The sequence below is a fragment of the Dasypus novemcinctus genome, chromosome 7 (assembly GCF_030445035.2).
Source record: "Dasypus novemcinctus isolate mDasNov1 chromosome 7, mDasNov1.1.hap2, whole genome shotgun sequence".
In the NCBI taxonomy this organism is placed as follows: Eukaryota; Metazoa; Chordata; class Mammalia; order Cingulata; family Dasypodidae; genus Dasypus; species Dasypus novemcinctus.
The window spans coordinates 25,778,567-25,795,602 of NC_080679.1; the positions used below are offsets into that span (position 1 = coordinate 25,778,567).

The 17,036-nt window shown below is 54.8% G+C and overlaps 1 protein-coding gene across 2 annotated transcripts; it reads right to left on the bottom strand.

The window, feature by feature from the left end:
* Positions 1-10,988: 10,988 nt before the first annotated feature.
* Positions 10,989-16,661, bottom strand: CTDSP1 (CTD small phosphatase 1). Of its 2 annotated transcripts, none has more exons than XM_058300122.2 (7): positions 16,287-16,661; positions 14,756-14,904; positions 14,252-14,356; positions 14,090-14,146; positions 13,352-13,444; positions 13,051-13,236; positions 10,989-12,686 (listed from the first exon to the last, which is right to left on the bottom strand). In XM_058300122.2, the coding sequence occupies exons 1-7, from the start codon at positions 16,351-16,353 to the stop codon at positions 12,558-12,560; spliced, it is 786 nt and encodes a 261-aa protein (XP_058156105.1). In that variant the 5' UTR covers positions 16,354-16,661; the 3' UTR covers positions 10,989-12,557. The 2 variants fall into 2 exon arrangements, with proteins under 2 accessions (XP_058156105.1, XP_058156106.1); XM_058300123.2 differs by having other exon boundaries at positions 14,252-14,353; positions 16,287-16,657.
* Positions 16,662-17,036: the final 375 nt, after the last annotated feature.

Consider the following 17,036-nt stretch of genomic DNA (forward strand, 5'->3'; position numbering starts at 1 on the left):
GGCTGCAGAGAAGCGACCTTTGTCCTCACCCCCCCTCCTTAGGCACTGCCTTCACCAAATAAGGGAAGATAGGGCCCCAGGGAGGGAGAGAACCAGGGAGGGGTGAGGAGGCAGGTGCCAGCCAGGTCCCTGGGAGCCCAGAGGCCGGTGACAGCCTGACAAGCCCTGACAGCCAGAGCCAGGTGGGCCCCACCCTCGGCTCCTGAGTGGGCCCCAAGCGGGTGGGGTGGCTTCTTCCCAGGGCCCAGACCCTCATGGCAAGGGGACAGCACCAGCTAAGGAGGGCACGGGCCCCTGGACCCTGCCTCTTTACTAGCTGGGTGGAGAGAAGGCAGGGGTGGGGGTGGGGCAGGGCCAGGGTTCATATTTGGGGCCCTCCAGGCTGGATGGGGTCCTGGCATCCTTAGGGAGTCTTTGCACTCAGCATGACTCCATGGGGGGGTCATGCCCCCTCCCCACTCCTGGTCCTCCCCCCACTTCAGTGGGGCACTGGGTCCACTTGGGTTTTGTTTTTTTTTTTCACATTTTCAATTAATTTATCTTAGAAAAACAAAGATTTACAGTTGGTGCCATAAGGCAGGAGGATATCATGAATTCAACAAATTAGTAATACAGACTTTCAAAACCTTTATTAATTAGTCCAAAGTAGAAAATAATTTTTGCTCACTCTTGGACTCAAACACATTCAGGAAAAAAAAAAAAATATATATATATATATATATATATAAAATGGCAAACAACCCACAAATTAATTAATACTCTTAACATTTCACTCTATTTAAACAATTTGTGCATAGTAAGAATGGCTGAGTGGTTTTTCCCTGTATTTCCTCCACATCATATGAAGCAATGATAAAAATATCTAAAATTACTGTTTGCAAAACCCAAACCAAAAAAGCTCCTCAAAACAAAATACAAGATACAACATTATCAAGACAAAATTCACTAATCTAAAACAATACAGTTAATGGTTTTAACTACTAATACAGATCCAAGACACCTGCCCTTCCTTCAGCCTTGACATTTGGCCTCTTAATGTTATCTCTAGATCAGATACCAGGACATTGTGTGTGGGCAAGAAAAAAAAAATTCAAGAGCTAATATTACTGGAGCAAATCAGATAATATTAGCTACGGAAATATTCCACCTGGGGTTTTTATGAGCTGCCATAAACCAGCGCCTTTGGACTCTGCTCCCCCTCCTCCCCGATCCCTTTCCCAAATGCCTGGGCTCAGGTTTCCGACTCTGACCCAAGGGGGACCCCAGCCTGTTCCGGGTGAGAAAGGAGCATGGCCCTCTCTTGCGTGGGTCTTGCTCAAATACTGGCTTTGCTTGCAAGCCCAGCGCCCTGGGCAGCTGCCCCACACCCTCCACCCCTGCGGCTGCCTCTGAACCCTGGTGGTAAGCAGGGTGAGATGAAACGGGCTGGGTGCGAGCAGCCCTCCTCCTGACCACACCCTCCGGAGACTTCCTGAGATCGCGTGTGCGCGCGTGTGCGCGCTCAGGCAAGGTCTGCTACCAGAAGTAAACATGCAGCAGGTGAGTTGTGTCTTTTTTCCTTTAAATAATAATACAACCCTCTTTTCCTGAATAAAAAGGATGTTCACTCAGTCACACGAATAAACAAAAAGGAGAGAAAAAAAACTCACCTATAATTCCACTAGAGAGATAATCTATAGGGAATCACTTTTAGTGATTTGTTTTGGAGTATTTCTTTCAAGTCATTGCCCAGTACAGATGCTATACTGGACAAGGTATATATGTATCTATCTGTATATATACTTATATGTGTATCTAAGATCTTAAATATGTATATGAGCTATCTGTATATATACTTTTTTTTTTAAGATTTATTTATCCCCTCCCCCCGCCCCGCCCCACCCCACCTGGCATTATCTACCCTCTGTGTCTATTTGCTGTGTGTTCTTCTGTGTCTGCTTGTATTCTTATTAGGCAGCTCTGGGAACCAATCCTGGAACCTTCCGGAGCAGGAGAGAGGCAACCTTTCTCTTGTGCCACCTCAGCATCCTGTTCTGCTCTGCCTTCTCATTGTCTCTCCTTTGTGTCTCTTGTTGCGTCATCTTGCTGCGCCAGCACTCCCATGTGGGCACTCCGCATGGGCCAGCTTGCCACGCACGTGAGCCGGTTTGCCTTCACCAGGAGGCCCTGCGCATCAAACCTGGCCCCTCCACATGGTAGACAGAAACCCAACTGCTTAAGCCACATCTATTACCCTGTATATATACTTTTCATGTCACATTATATATTATTTTGCAACTTCAATTGTATTGTCTCATAGTATTCCATTAGGTCACAGAGTTTAGTAAGCATTAGCTCATTATTGGACTTCCAAATTATAAATCTGAATATAACCAATTCTACAAAGAATACTGCAGCAAGTATTCTTATCACTAAATCTTTGCCATGAAATTGCACCCGGTATTATTTCTTTAGGATAAATTCGATTGCTAGGTTGGAGATGTGAAAAGTTGCATTAAGTCATAGTACCACCTGCTGGATATGGGAGGACCTGTTTCTCTACACTCTCCCCAACTCTGAGCTCTAGCCTTTACGAATATCTCTGTTGGTTTGATTGTCAGAAAAGAAAATAGTCATTGGATTGACTTTTGTTTCTTTGATTACCAGGGAGATGGGACATTTAAAAAATATTTATTAGCTATGTCTTCTTTTCTGAATTTCCAATTCAGCTGTTGGAGTTGTTTATATATTTAATGTATTAAGACTGTTAACTTGTCTGTCATTTACAGTGTGCTTTTCTCCTGTTGCTTGCCTTTTAGTTTAGGATAAGGAATTTTTGGAGCACGTATGTTTTTTAAAATTGTTTCCAATTTCTTCATTATGATAAATGTCAAACATAAAGAAAAGTAGAAATAATAGTATAATAGTACAATAATAAACACCCACCACTAAGAATTAACATTTGCCATATATATACACACATATATTTGAAAGTAAGTAGTAGATATGGTGATACTTCAGCCCTAAAAATTAATTTATCACATATCTCCTAAGAATAAGGACAATCTCCTTCATAACTGCAATTCCAATTTCATACCTGACACTATTAACAATAATTTTTTTTAAGATTTAGTTTTGGCGGCGGACTTGGCCCAGTGGTTAGGGCGTCCGTCTACCACATGGGAGGTTTGCGGTTCAAACCCCGGGCCTCCTTGACCCGTGTGGAGCTGGCCCATGCACAGTGCTGATGCGCGCAAGGAGTGCCAGGCCATGCAGGGGTGTCCCCCGCGTAGGAGAGCCCCACGCGGAAGGAGTGCACCCCGTAAGGAGAGCCACCCAGTGTGAAAGAAAGTGCAGCCTGCCCAGGAATGGTGCCACACACACGGAGAGCTGACACAACAAGATGACGCAACAAAAAGAAACACAGATTCCCGTGCTGCTGACAACAACAGAAGTGGACAAAGAAGAACACGCAGCAAATAGACACAGAGAACAGATAACCGGGGTCAGGGTGGGAAGGGGAGAGAAATAAATAAATAAATAAATTAATTAATTAATTAAGATTTAGTTTTATTTATTTCTTCCCACCCCCCTTGTTTCTTTCTTTCTTTCTTTCTTTTTTTTAGGAGGCATCAGGAGCCGGACCCAGGACCTCTTATGTGGGAGGGAGGTGTCTAATCACTTGATCCACCTCCACTCCCTGCTTTGTCGTATCTCTCATTGTGTTTCCTCTGCGTCTCCTTTGTTGTGTGCAAAATGGAAAATGTGCCTTTATAGTGGGTTTACCTGCAGTCACCACATCACTTATAGTGCCAACTTGACATTACAGACCTGCCTGCTATGATGCAGGGTGAAGTGTGCAGCAGCATCTTTGACCATGCTTCTCACAGCCACACATCGGCATCACTTGGGAGCTTGCCAGTGTGGCAGAAACTTGGGCTCCGCCCAGACCCACTGAATGAGAATCTGGATTTTTAAAGTTTCCCAGGTGATTCTTAGGATATTACTGTTGAGAAGCACTGCCCTATAAAGTATTCTTGAAAAAAAAAGCTTTTAACTAGAAACTGATCAAACCTTTAGATATAACTGCTGGTTTATGGGAAATAAAGGAAGAAGAGGAGCAAATTAAATAATACCGTAAGTAGAGATGCTACAGAATATAAACATCTACAAGACACTTGTCCTGGACTCAGGAAAGTCAACGTCATGAAAAAAAATGGTGGAAGGGCTGTTCTATATAAATGTGTTTTTTTTAAGATTTATTTTATTTATTTATTCCGCCCGGCTTGTTGATTGTGCTTGCTCTCTGGTCTCTGCATCCACTCGCTGTGTGCTCTCTGTGTCTGCTCATCCCCTCCCTAGGAGGCACCAGGAACCAAACCCAAGACCTCCCATGTGGCAGAGAGGCTCTCAATCGCTGGATCTACCTCCGCTCCCTGCTTTGTTGAGTCTCTCATTGTGTTTCTTCTTTGTATCTTCTTCATTGCATCATTTTATTGTGTCAGCTCACCGTGCCTGCCTGTTACATCAGCTCATTTGTCTTGCTTGTCTTCTTTAAAGGTACTGGGAACCGAACCAGGGACCATGTGGTAGGCGGAAGCTCAATCACTTGATCCACATCTGCTTCCCAAAAATAATTTTTTAAAAAAATTTAAATGTATGTTTTTATTCAACTATGTATTCTTTTTAGTTCTTAGTTGTTTATATTTTCAATTATTAAATGTACAAAATAAAGTAAAAAAAAAACTGGCTACAAAATGAAAAATATACCAGATGACCATTTAAAATACTCTTCTCTTACCTCGAGGTCCTCTCACCAAAAAAATAACAAAAATTCTGTTTCTGCATTAGTTGGTTTCATTTTTTCTCGTGCCGAATGTAATGTTGCATATTGGGAAAGCCTGTGATGATAAAGACTCCAGGAGAGGGAAACGACTTTGGCCCAGTGGTTAGGGCGTCCGTCTACCATATGGAAGGTCCGCGGTTCAAACCCCGGGCCTCCTTGACCCGTGTGGAGCTGGCCCATGCGCAGTGCTGATGCGCGCAAGGAGTGCCGTGCCACGCAAGGGTGTGCCCCGCATGGGGGAGCCCCACGCGCAAGGAGTGCGCCCGTGAGGAAAGCCGCCCAGCGCGAAAAGAAAGAGCAGCCTGCCCAGGAATGGCGCCGCCCACACTTCCCCTGCCGCTGACGACAACAGAAGCGGACAAAGAAACAAGACGCAGCAAATAGACACCAAGAACAGACAACCAGGGGAGGGGGGGAATTAAATAAATAAATAAATATTTAAAAAAAAAAAAAAGACTCCAGGAGACAGGATCCTATCTACAGACAGCCTCAAGACAAGAGCAATTACGACCCAAACATTTCAAAACAGGTTGGGACAGCCGGTTGCGAAGGGAGGGCCTGGGGGTCCCACAGCCCCAGTCGAAGACCCCCAGGTGTCCCGGCCTCACCCCACAGTCCGGGTTGAGATGTGGGGCTGCGGGGGCTGAGCTGCCCTGAGGGGGCTCTCAGCCCGGGGCCACCGCAGCCCACCCTGCACACCCGAGGGACGGAGCCCGAGCCCCGGGGCCAGAGACCTGGGCACCCGGGCCCGCCACACAGCCCCCCAGGTCTCAGCCCGGCCCTGTGCACTCACCATCTCCGACCTCCTGGGTCTCCGGCCAAAAATATCTAATAGCTTCATATTCAAACTTCTCCAATCATCCCCCCCAAAGGACTTTAATAGCTGGGTTTATTGATACAGGAACAAATAAAGAGCATGCATTTCCTTTGATTATTATAGCTCTGTAGTTTAAAAAAATATGTAGAGAGAGAGAGAAGCTGATGTGACTCCAGAAGCAATTAGAAGCAATCTTGCAGTGCAGTGGCAGCATGAAAGTTTTTAATTTTGTATTTACCACTTTCTACTTCTTTTGTAATTGTCCTTTTGCAATTACTTTTTTAAAAACAAGTTTTATTTATTTATATCTTAGGAGGTACCGGGGATTGAACCCAGGACTTCATACACACAAGGCAGGCACTGAACCACTGAGCTACACCCACTCCGCTGCAATTACTTTTTACTTATTGAAGAAGATTTATTTATTTATTTATTTATTTATTTATTTATTTATTTATTTTATCCTCCCCCTCATTGTTTGCACCCACTGTATGCTCTCTGTTCATCTTCTTTTTAGGAGGCACTGGAACTGAACCTGGGATCTCCCATGTGGCAGGTGGGCACCCAACTGCTTGAGCCACATCTGCTTCCCTGCAATTACTTTATTTTATTTATTTCTCCCCACACCCTCGTGGTTTGCACTTGCTCTGTCTGTCTGTCTTCCTTGTTCCTTTAGGAGGCACCAGAAGCTGAACCCAGGACCCCCAGTGTGGGAGGGAGGTGCCTAATTGTTTGAGCCACCCTTTCCCTGCTTTGTTGTGTCTCTCATTATGCTTTTCTTCTTTATGTCTCTTGTTGCATCATCTTGTTGCGTCAGCTTGTCATGCCTGCCTGTTGCACCAGCTCACTGCCTTGCTCATCTTCTTTAGGAGGCACTGGGAACCTCCACTCCCTGCTTTGTTGTGCCTCTCATTATGTTTCTTTTCTTGTATCTCTTGTTGTGTCAGCTTGCCATGCCTGCCCATCACGCTAGCTCACTGCCCTCCTTAGGAGGCACTGGGAACCGAACCAGGGAGCTCTCCTGTGGTAGGCAGGAGCTCAGTTGCTCAAGTCACATCTGTTTCCATCTGCAAATACTGTTTTTAAAATCTCAAAGTAGAAATGTGTGATTTTTATTGCAATTACCTTTTTTAAAAATTTTATTTTTCTTTCTTTCTTTCCCCTCCCTCCCCCACCCCCGCTGTCTGCTTTCTGTGCCCATTTACTGTGTGTTCTTCTGTGTCCACTTGCATTCTTGTCAGGCGGCACCAGGAATCTGTGTCTCTTTTTGTTGCATCATCTTGCTGTGTCAGCTCTCCGTGTGTATGGTGCCACTCCTGGGAGGGCTGCACTTTTTTCATGTGAGGTTGCTCTCCTTGTGGAGCGCACTCCTTGTGCATGGGGCACCCCATGCAGTGGGCACCCCTGTGTGGCAGGGCACTCCTTGTGCGTGGCAGCACTGCACTTGGGCCAGCTCACCACATGGGCCAGGAGGCCTTGGTATCGAACCCTGGACTTCCTATATGGTAGGTGGACGCGCTATCAGTTGAGCTGTATCCGCTTCCTGCAATTACTTTTTAAATATGTTTTACCCACAGTGTCTCTTTTGTTTGCCAGCTATCCTTTGCCCTGGTATGTAGTAGACCAACAATGAATATTTCAAGGCAAGAAATGGAATTTATGATTTCTGTCTTTGATATTATATAAAAGAAGAGGAGTGTGTATTTTTAATTAAAAAATTTTTTTTTTCTTTAGAAAATGTATAAATGTACCTGGTGGCTCAAGTGATTGGGCTCCCATCTACCATACAGGAGGTCCAGGTTTCGATACCCAGGGCATCCCGATGAAGGCAAGCTGTCCCATGTGGAGTGCTGTCCCATGCAGGAGTGCTGGCCCATGTGGCGAGCTGGCACAGCAAGATGATACAACAAAAAGAGACACAGAGGAGAGACAATAAGAGACACAGCAGGCCAGGGAGTTGAGGTGGCGCAAGAGAATGAGCACCTTTCTCCCACTCCAGAAGGTCCCAGGATCATTTCCCAGAGCCGCCTAATGAGAAGACAAGGAGACACAGAGAATGGACACAGAGAACAGACAATTGGGGAGGGGGTTGGGGTTTGGGAGAGAAATAAAATTTTTTAAAAAGAGTGTGTTATTTAAAAAAATAAAATAAATGTACCTGATAAAATAATTCCAAAGTACAGAGGATATATAATAAAATGTGACCAGGAAATGGGTGTGGCTCAAGCAGTTGAGTGCCTGCCTACCACATGGGAGATCCTGGGTTCGGTTCCCAGTGCCTCGTAAAGAAGACTAGCAAGACAGAGCTGATGTGTTGGGCTGGCATGGCAAGATGATGCAACGAGGAGATGCAAGGAGGAAACGCAATGAGAGACACAACAAGCAAGGAACAGGAGTGGCTCAAGTGGTTGAGCACCTCCCTCCCACATGGAGGTCCCAGGTGCGGTTCCTGGTGCCTCCTAAGAAGATGAGTAGGCACAGAGCACACAATGAACAGACACAAAGAGCAGATAGTGAGTGCAAACAATGAGGTGCGGGGAGAAATAAAATCTTAAAAAAAAAATGTGCCCTTTGCTACTGGAATACACTTGTATATTTGTGTCTATTCTGATATTTCTCCAGAGTGGGGAAACACCATGGCCATTGTTATCAATCTTACTTATTTCATTTACCAGTATATCTTGGGGATCATTCTATGTCAGCTGGTATAGTCCCATCTCAGTGCATGGCATTCTGTGGTATATAGTAAGATTTATTTTAACCAACTGGCGGACACCTGGTTGGGGTTATTTCAAGTGTTTTGCTGTTACAAATACAAGAGTACATGTATATAAAATTCCTAACTGTGGAATTGTTGGATCAAAGGTGTTTGATTCGAAAAAACATTTCTGATAGATAGTCAGACCACCCTCCGAAGAGGCTGCACAGTTTACACTCCTGCCAGCAGAGCTGTATCAGGGCGCCAGTTGGCCGACATGCTCTGTGTGTATGCGTAACAATAGTGAAGGTCTGCTCCTTGCCAGGTCAGAGATCACTTTACAGCTGACATCTCCAAAGCCAGTAGTCAGGCTGCCTTCCTCCCTCCCTGTCACCTCTGCCCTCCAGGGCCAACTAGCCACCACTTCCTGCCAACTTTATGTCCTATCTCACATCCAACTCTTCCTCCTCTGTCACTCTGCCTCTGCCCCACTTCAGGCCTTCATCCTCCAGCTTCAGAACCACAGCTATTGGGTCTCAAGTCCCCTTACTCCTGGTTCAGCGCCCAATGTGCACCTGCCGGATTTGAGTGCGCCCCTCTCTGGCTCAGCATCCCTCTGCATCTTGCAATGGCTCCCGCTGCCTGCAAGGAAAAGGCCATTTCCTGGGTCTGACTATAGAGCTGCAATATCTGGCCCCTCCAGCCTTCTGCAGCTCCATTTCCCACGGGATCCCCTTCTGGAGTACAATTCCAAGTTGTCTGTCATTTCCCAACATTCCCGGCTGTGGGCTCCCTCTGAAGCATTGCTCACATGGCTTCCTCTCCTGCTGCACCCTACTTCCTCAGACCACCTTCCCCCGAATCTTTCCAAACTCCTCTGAGCCTCCCCTCCTGCAGGAAGCCTTTGCCAACTGTCCACTGCCCTCCGGGCTGGGCGAGGCATCCCGTGATCCCACGCTTCCCACGTGCTGCCCTGACCACATCTCAGTTTTCAGATCGTCTATTGACTGTTCCTTTCTCCCACACGAGGGTGAGAGTTCCTTGAGAGCAGACGCTGTGGGCTAGTCGCCACGGCATCCCCGGGTCCTGGCACCGTGCCTGGCACCGAGTAAGCGCCTGACACATGTGGTTGACTTGAACTCTATGTGGGTGAAGGGTGTGTAGGTGGTGGCGGCGGGGAAGGGCTGGCTGCGGTCTCATTCAAACTCCGCAGCCCTGGTGCCTCGCCTGCCTTTCTGGGCTTCTGGGATGCAAATTTGGGGAAACCAGTTTGCATGGAGAACAGGAACTGGAGCAGGACCCCAGGACAAGGGCAGAGCCCGGGGAGGACTGGGTAGTCACCCTCCCAAAGACTCTGTGTTCCAGTCCAGACTGGAGCTGATGCCAGGAGAGCCTTCTCCCAGATGGGAGTTTCCAGGCTCAGGCTCTTTTCTACTGGGGAAAAGGAGCGTGTGTGCGTGGTGGTGACAGGGTGGGGACCACACAGACTGCAGAACTCCCCCCAGAGCGGCATCTGCGGCACCAGCAGGTGGCCTGGGGCCGGGCTCACAAGGTAAGGTGATGAGAGGTGGGGAGGCGCAGCTGGGGGTCCAGGGGCCAACTATGGAAAGAGCAGACTCTTCCCCCTCCCCCGCCCCTGTGTGACGGGGGGGAGGGGGTGTGTGCCTGGAGCTCCCCACTCCCGGGGGAGGGGCCAATAAGGCGGGACTTCCTCTCTCCAGCCCCTGGGGTGGGCGAGGGTCCAGAGAGTCTTGAGTCTTGGGTGCAGGCTGTCCGGCAGGAGAGGGTTGGGACCTAGGAGCGCTGGCGTCGGCGAGAACAGAGGCCTCTAGTGGCCCTCCCGGGAAGCCGGAGGGGCTGGGCCTGAGAAGGGGCGGGAGGGCACTTCCTGCCAGGGCCCGGGGCTGCCCAGTTTTACAAAGGAAGTGTTGCCAGGGCTGGTGGGGCGAGGGCAGGAAGTGGGGGGAGGCTCGTGCCAGGGCACGGCCAATGGGTACCGAGAGGCCGGGGGAGGGTGGGGGCCCCGGGTGCGGCCGAGCTGAACCTTCCCCGACCCCGGCTCCCGAGAGCCGCCGCTGCCTCAGCCGGCCACCCCGTGCGCGCGCCGTGGCCCTCGCCTCGCGGTGCGCGCAGCCCGCGGTGGGAAGCCGCCACCCCGGCCAGCCCACGTCAGCGCTGGTAAAAAAGAGTTCTTCCGCTCGGAGCTGGGCTCGGCTCCCCCCGGCATCTTCCCTCTTCCCGCCCCTCGGGAGCCTCGCACGCCCCTCCCTCCTCCGCTCCAGCGCACCCCGGTCCTCCTCTCCAGCTGCGCCGCAGGGACCTCCCTAGGCCGGTCCTCAAGTGCGCTTTGGAAGAGCTACTATTACCGGGTCCTCTGTGTCCGGGGATGTGACCAGTTCTGCGAAGACTCTCCCTTTTGCAGATCAGACAACTGAGGCAGAGAGACTAAACAGCACGCCCAGACGCACACGCTGCTGTGACCCGGGGTGCTATCCCACCACCTCGCACACTCCAAGCCCCAGGGCGGCCTCCCTCCACCACCACCCGCTGAGGGTGAAGCAAGAGTAGGTCCCAGGGGACACAGCGATCACAGGTACCAGTCACTCACCCCACTTCAACCCGACCCCCCAGTAACCACGGAGGCAGGATTGGGGGGTGGGGTCTGGCTTTCTCTTTAGTTCTCCTCACACGTGGGGCTCTCAGTAAGAGAAGGCACTTAGAACCGGAGGACAGCGGGCTCAGGCCAACCCTCCTCCCGCCCCCACCACCTCCCCTTGACATCCCCCTTGGCATTGGTCCTGTGGACTTCCCTAACCATTAGGCCCTGGGGAAGACCCCAAGGCTGTGACCTCCACAGTGCCTAAGGGGAAGGGTTCCAGATATAGGATAGAGTCAGAGCTGGAAAGCATGTCCAGGGAGCTGGTCCCAGCTAGCAGGAGGCGTGGCAGGGGCTGCAGGGTGTGAGTTGGCACCGGGGAGGGGGGTAGCTTGGCCAGGCTTCCTGGAGACCCCCAAGCCCCATGAAAAGGGTCCCACTTCCTGCAGATCCCTCAAAGGCACCGGTGAAGAGTGGGGTGGGTGGGGGAGGCACCAGTGAGGTGCTGCAGAGGCAACCCCCACCTCCCTTGGCTGGTGGGCCTAGCACAGAGCTGGGCACAGAAAAGGTGCTCAAAAGATGTGGCTGAATGAAGTTAGCAAATGGGTGTAAGGGCCTGCGGCCCCTCGGCCCAGCTTGTTTCATTCAGAATATAGTAAGTTTTTAAAAATGTAAAAATCCTTTCCCTCCCTCCCCCCAATTTCTGGGCCCAGGAAAGGGGTGTGGGCAGGGCGTCTCAACTCTGACCCCTCCCCTCCCCTAAAAATCTATATACACATATACATATTTATATGGCACCACATGGGGGTCCTGCTCAGGCCCCATACTCCCACCTGGGGGCACCAAGCCCCAGGGCCCGGTGGCAGGTTTTGGTTAAGGCAGATGTGAAGGGCCAGGGCTGGGGTGGGGTAGGAGGGGGAGCAGTCCTCAGCCATCCGCCCTGGACTCTGAGGTCCTCAAGGACAGACCCCCTGCCCCCTCCCCAGGTGGTAACAAACCATCTCCCCTCTTCTTCCTCCCAGGTAGAGGTGGGGATGGGGGGCTGTATCAGCCCCCAGGGCAGAAGGAGGGCAAAGGGAGGGAGGTGGGTTCTTCCCCGTCCAGCCAGGACTGCAGCCAGCTGTAGGCCGGTCCAGGCAAGAGCTGACCAGTTGCCTCTGGGCAAGCTGGGCAGGGAGGAAGGGGCTTCTAGGCAAGGCACTTTGTTCCCACCATTCCCAGGCTGGGGGCACCAAGGCATGGGGCAGCAGCAGTGCTCCTCCCAACAAAGCAGAACCCCAGGGGGCCCAGGGGCCCAATTTGGCAGCAGAGAAACATGGCAGCGCAGAGAGAAGAGAGAAAGGGGGAGCAGCACACAGGCCCCCTCCCCCCACCGGTCCTCAGGAAGGGGACGGGTGATCTAAGGCACTGACGTGGAGACCCAGAGGCTCATGGCCCTCTGTGTAGGCTGCCGCCCCCTGCGCAGCCTGGTGAGGCTGGTGGGGGAGACGCCTGCTGCCCCACGGCCCTGGGTGTGGTGGCCGATGGGTCTTCCTAAAAAAGAGCAGTGGGTGCCGCCAAGTCCACGCACGAGGAGGTGTGGGCGTCGGTCAGGGGCAGGTCCTGGCCCCATCCTGCCTCACTAGCTCCCAGGCCGCGGTTGCCTGAGCACCGAGTACACGTCGTCCACGCGGCTGAGTTGCTCAAAGAATGGAAGGAGATCATGCAGCTCCGTGTCATTCATGTTGTCAAACCACGAGGCCACCGGCACCTGGGGGGGGCGGGAGAAGGGCAGTGAGGGGGCTGGTGGCCTTGGGTGCGCAATGTCCAGGCCAGCCAGCTCCTCAAGTCCCACCCCAGAGGGCCAGCTTCCTGTTGCTCAGTTTCCAAACATTTTTGACAGTAAAACACTTACAGGTAACAAAGCAAAAGTCTCATGAAATGATACCCAACCTGGCTATCTGCAATGCCCTCCGATATTTCTTATCCTACTTCGATTTTTCAAAAACCCCCATCGGAATCCACTAAGTTCCATGGCTCACTAATGGGGCTCCAGCATGGACCCCAGCCCATGGTGGGAGCCTGCCACCCCAGGCCTCGGAGCCGGCCTGGCTCAGGATCTGCCTGGCACTCACGGCGTTGTCCGGATGGAAGACGTAGGAGGCGGGGGAGTTGTCCAGGATGAGCACCCGCCGGAGGTCTCGGCCCAGCCGGCTCAGATCCTTCACGTAGTTCCCGCGGTGGAAGACACACGACTCCCGAAACAGCCGTGCCCGGAAGGCCCCCCACTTGTCCAGCAGGTCAGCTACCGGGTCTGCGTACTGGAGAGGGGAGGGGAGGGGAAATCAGGGGTCATCTAGGGGCCAAGGGTGACCCCAGGGTCCTGCTGCCAGCGGGAGGGAGGGCAGGGTGCCGGGATCCCTCTGGGGGACTCACCTTGGCGAGGCTGGCGGTGAAGAGCACGCACTCGAAGAGCTCGCCCATTCGCTGCAGGAACTCGTCGACGTGGGGCCGCTTCAGCACGTACACCTGGGGGGTGGGCCAGTGAGGGCACTGCAGGCTGACAGGCCTGGGGGGAGGTGGGGCGGTGCTGAGGGCTGGGGGGGAGTGGGGGGGAAGGCAGAGGGACACAAGCGGGGAGGCTGGTCCCAGGGCCTGCAGGCTCAACCTGGCCAGCGACCCCAACTGCCGCTGGGGAAACGGCTCACCCTCCCAAAAGAGAAGCAAAATGAACTTCCAACTCTGGGTTTGGGCCCTACCTCGTGTGGAATCACTACTTCCCAGTCCCTTCTCCCACCACGGCCTTGGCCACATGCAGGGGGCTGGGGGTGGCCCCCTCACCCCAGAGCTGCAGGGCACCGGCCCCCGAGCCAAGTAATGGAGAACAGGCTGGAGAGCACACAACCTATCCTGAATTACTTGAACTGGGTCCCGGGCAGGGTGGGGTGAGGGGGCACGGCAAGGGGGTGCAGCAAAAGAGGAAGCGCCCCTCTCTGCAGGCCCTGGAGTCGGGTCAAGTCCTTGACCACCTGTGTGACCTTGGGCTGGCCTCCAGCCCTCTTGGAGCCTCAGGCCTTCCAAGGCTCTCCAAGTTCCATCCTGGGCAGCTCAGCAAGGGGGGCGGGGCCTGGGGTCTGGATGAGCCCAGCCACTGCACCTCCTCCTGCCCCTCACCTGGTGGACCACCCCATCAATCTCCACGGGGATGATGAAGTCGGCATTGTTCACTGGCTGTGGGGGGAAAAGAGCGGCTGGAGCTGGAGCGAGGAGCCCCCGACCCAGCCCCGGGCAGGCCCCCCAGGAAGCGGGGGCTGAGGGCTGCTGGGCAGGGCCCACCTTGAAGGAGCTGTGCACCAGGGTCTCGTCCAAGTCGATGACCACACAGATCTTGTCAGAGTCCTGGGCCTTGGGCTCGGGGAGCAGGTACTGCACTGGGGTCTGCTGTCGGAGACGCACGGGGGGCTGGGGCATTTCTCTCAAGTTCCGGCCTGACCCCCCCCCACAGGTTCTCCCCCACCCCTTCCTGAGGAACCCCAGTGGAGGCGGGGACCCCCTCCCTAGCACGGCCTCTGCCAACTCTGGCATCTGGGCAGGCTGTTTCTCTCTCTGGGTCTCACTGCTCCACCTGCCAAACGAAGGTGGAGAAAAACTTCTACCTATGACGGAGAATTGCAGACACCCCTTAGCGGAGGCGCCCTCGCCTGGGCAATGGGCTGGGCGACCCACCTCTCAGCCGCCTTCTCTGTACCTTCCAGCGACTCTACACACAACACAGCCAGGGGCCCATTCCTGGGGGCGGGGCGACACGCCCCCTGCAAAGCCCACCTGGGCACCACACACCTTGGGCACGGTGCCATTCTCCTCCACCAGCAGGGGCGCCCCGCCGTGGGCGGGCAGGGCCTCCGCATCCTCTCGGCAGACGCAGCAGAAGAGGGAGTGGAGGATGCCCCGGCCCCGGGGCTTCTGCGAAGCCGCTAACTTCTGGTCACCTGGAGGGGAGAGGCCCAAGGTGAGGATGTGCGCAGAGGTGGGCCAACGTGCCCAGGTGCGACCTGCTGGGTGGGAGGGAGGCACGCTAAGGTGGGGGCCTGCGATGGGCCCCAGGCCTCCTTGAAAGGCCAGAGCACTTGCTTCAGGTTCTCCCTGCCACCCCCCACGTGGGTCTAATGTGGGCGTGATGGTACCCCAGGAAGCGGATGACCCAGGGGAGGGGGCAGGAGGGGGCCTCTCTTGTCCTCACAGCCTCTACTGCTGCTGAGATGAATATGACTGAGGGCTCGCTAGATGGGGACACCTCCTGCACCCCCACCCCCAGCCCACCTTACCAAAGAGGACCCGTGGCCCTGCTGCCCTCCCCGCTATTTTCTTCCTGCCGGTGGGTCCAAAGTCCTCCCTGAGGCTGGGCCCAGAGGCAGGGGGTGGGGCCACACACACACAAAAAAACAGGCAGTCAGGCAGCCAGAGGCCACAGTCCCCGGGGCCATCTGTGGCTCCGCCTCCACCAACCGCCCCCCCACCCCAGGACCTCCAACCTGGAGAGGGTCACCTGCAGGACTGATTGACAGACTCACCCTCCGCCCGCCCTCCACCTCTGCTGAGCGGGAAGTGGGCAGACCTGGGCTGGGATGCCTTCCAAGCGCAGACCCCCACCCCGGACCAGACCCCCACCCCGGCCCCGCAGCCCCTCGGGGCCCAGCCTAGGCGGGGCGGGGCGGCCTCCCAGGTCCCTGCGTGTGCGCACAGGCCTGGCGCCCACGGGCCTGCAGCCGGGGCGCCGCGTGCCCGGCCCCGCGCACGGCTCTCCCCGCGGACGCGCTGGCGACCCCTGCAAGTGGTTGCCTCTCCCCGTACCTCTGAGGGGGCTCGGCGCCTCCACGCGCGACGCGGAAGTTTGTTGGGGACGTGGTTGTGTGTTGGCGGGAGATCCTTCCAACCCTCCCTAATTCGCTGTCACCTCCGCGCCCCCTCCCCGGACCCAACCCGACCGTGGCACCGAGGGGGCGGAGTCTCATTGGTGGCCTAAGGGCGCCCAATTCACCCCCCCTTCTCCCTGCTCCATTGGCGCCAATGGGGGGGGGAGGAGATGGGTGAGCGCCTGGGCACTGCGCACAGACAGCCCGGAAGACACCGAAGGAGTCCCCCTTTCTAGCCCTGCCTCAGTTTCCCCACCTCAAGAAAGAGTGGAGCTCCCAAAGGGCGCGAGGCCGCGTTCCAAGTCTCTAAGCCCTCGCGAGTTCATACTCCCTCCTCGCTCCCTCCGGGACTGGGAGCTCCCACCCTGAGTCGGCCCGGACCCAGGCGAGCACCCGGGGCGGCCGCGGCGCCGGGGAGGGCCCCGGCCCCCTCCTCTCCCCACCCGCGGCCCCGGTACCTTTGCCCCGCAGCGGGCCCCGCGACTCCTCCTTGGTGATCTGAGTAATGACGGCCGAGCTGTCCATGGGGCCGGGCGCTCTCCGCTCCGGCCGCTGTTTGGCCCGCGCGCCCGGCCTCCCCCCCGGCTCGGGCCGGAATCGGGGCGCGGGGGGGAGGGGAGGGGTGGGAGGGAGGGATCCCCGCGAGCTTCGGAGGGGAGGGGAGCCAGGCTCAAGGGGGGAGGGGGAGGGAGGGGGCACGGAGGAAACTTTGTTACAACATGGAGTTTCCTCCCCGCGAGGCGGATGCAAACATGGAACCCGGGCACCGTTTCAAGGCTTCCCCTTAAAAGGGCAACGGCTTCGGCGTGACCTGATCTCGGTCGCCGCTTTCATCACTTCTGGGGCCGGCGGCCGGGTTCCTGCCGCGCTCCAGGGGGGCGTCGCCTCTCTTCCTCCAGCCCGCCCGCGGGCCGAGCCTCTGCGGCTGCGTGGCAGAGCGGGCGCCCGGCCCGCGGTTCCAGGCCTCTGAGCGCCCGGGGCCAGGGCCCGCCCGCCGGCCCGAAGCGCCAACGCCCGGGAGTTCCGAGGGCGGCGCGCCTCCACCTCTGCGCATTCCAGGGGCGGGGGCCTGGCCGCTTCTCAGTTTTCTTATCTGGGAAATGGGGATACGGCCATTTCACCTGCAAAGTGGGTCTTCTTTGCTAAGGATCGCGGAGGCCACCTCGTAGGGCAGTCGTAACCCCAAACGGCCGTGCAAATCCACGGAA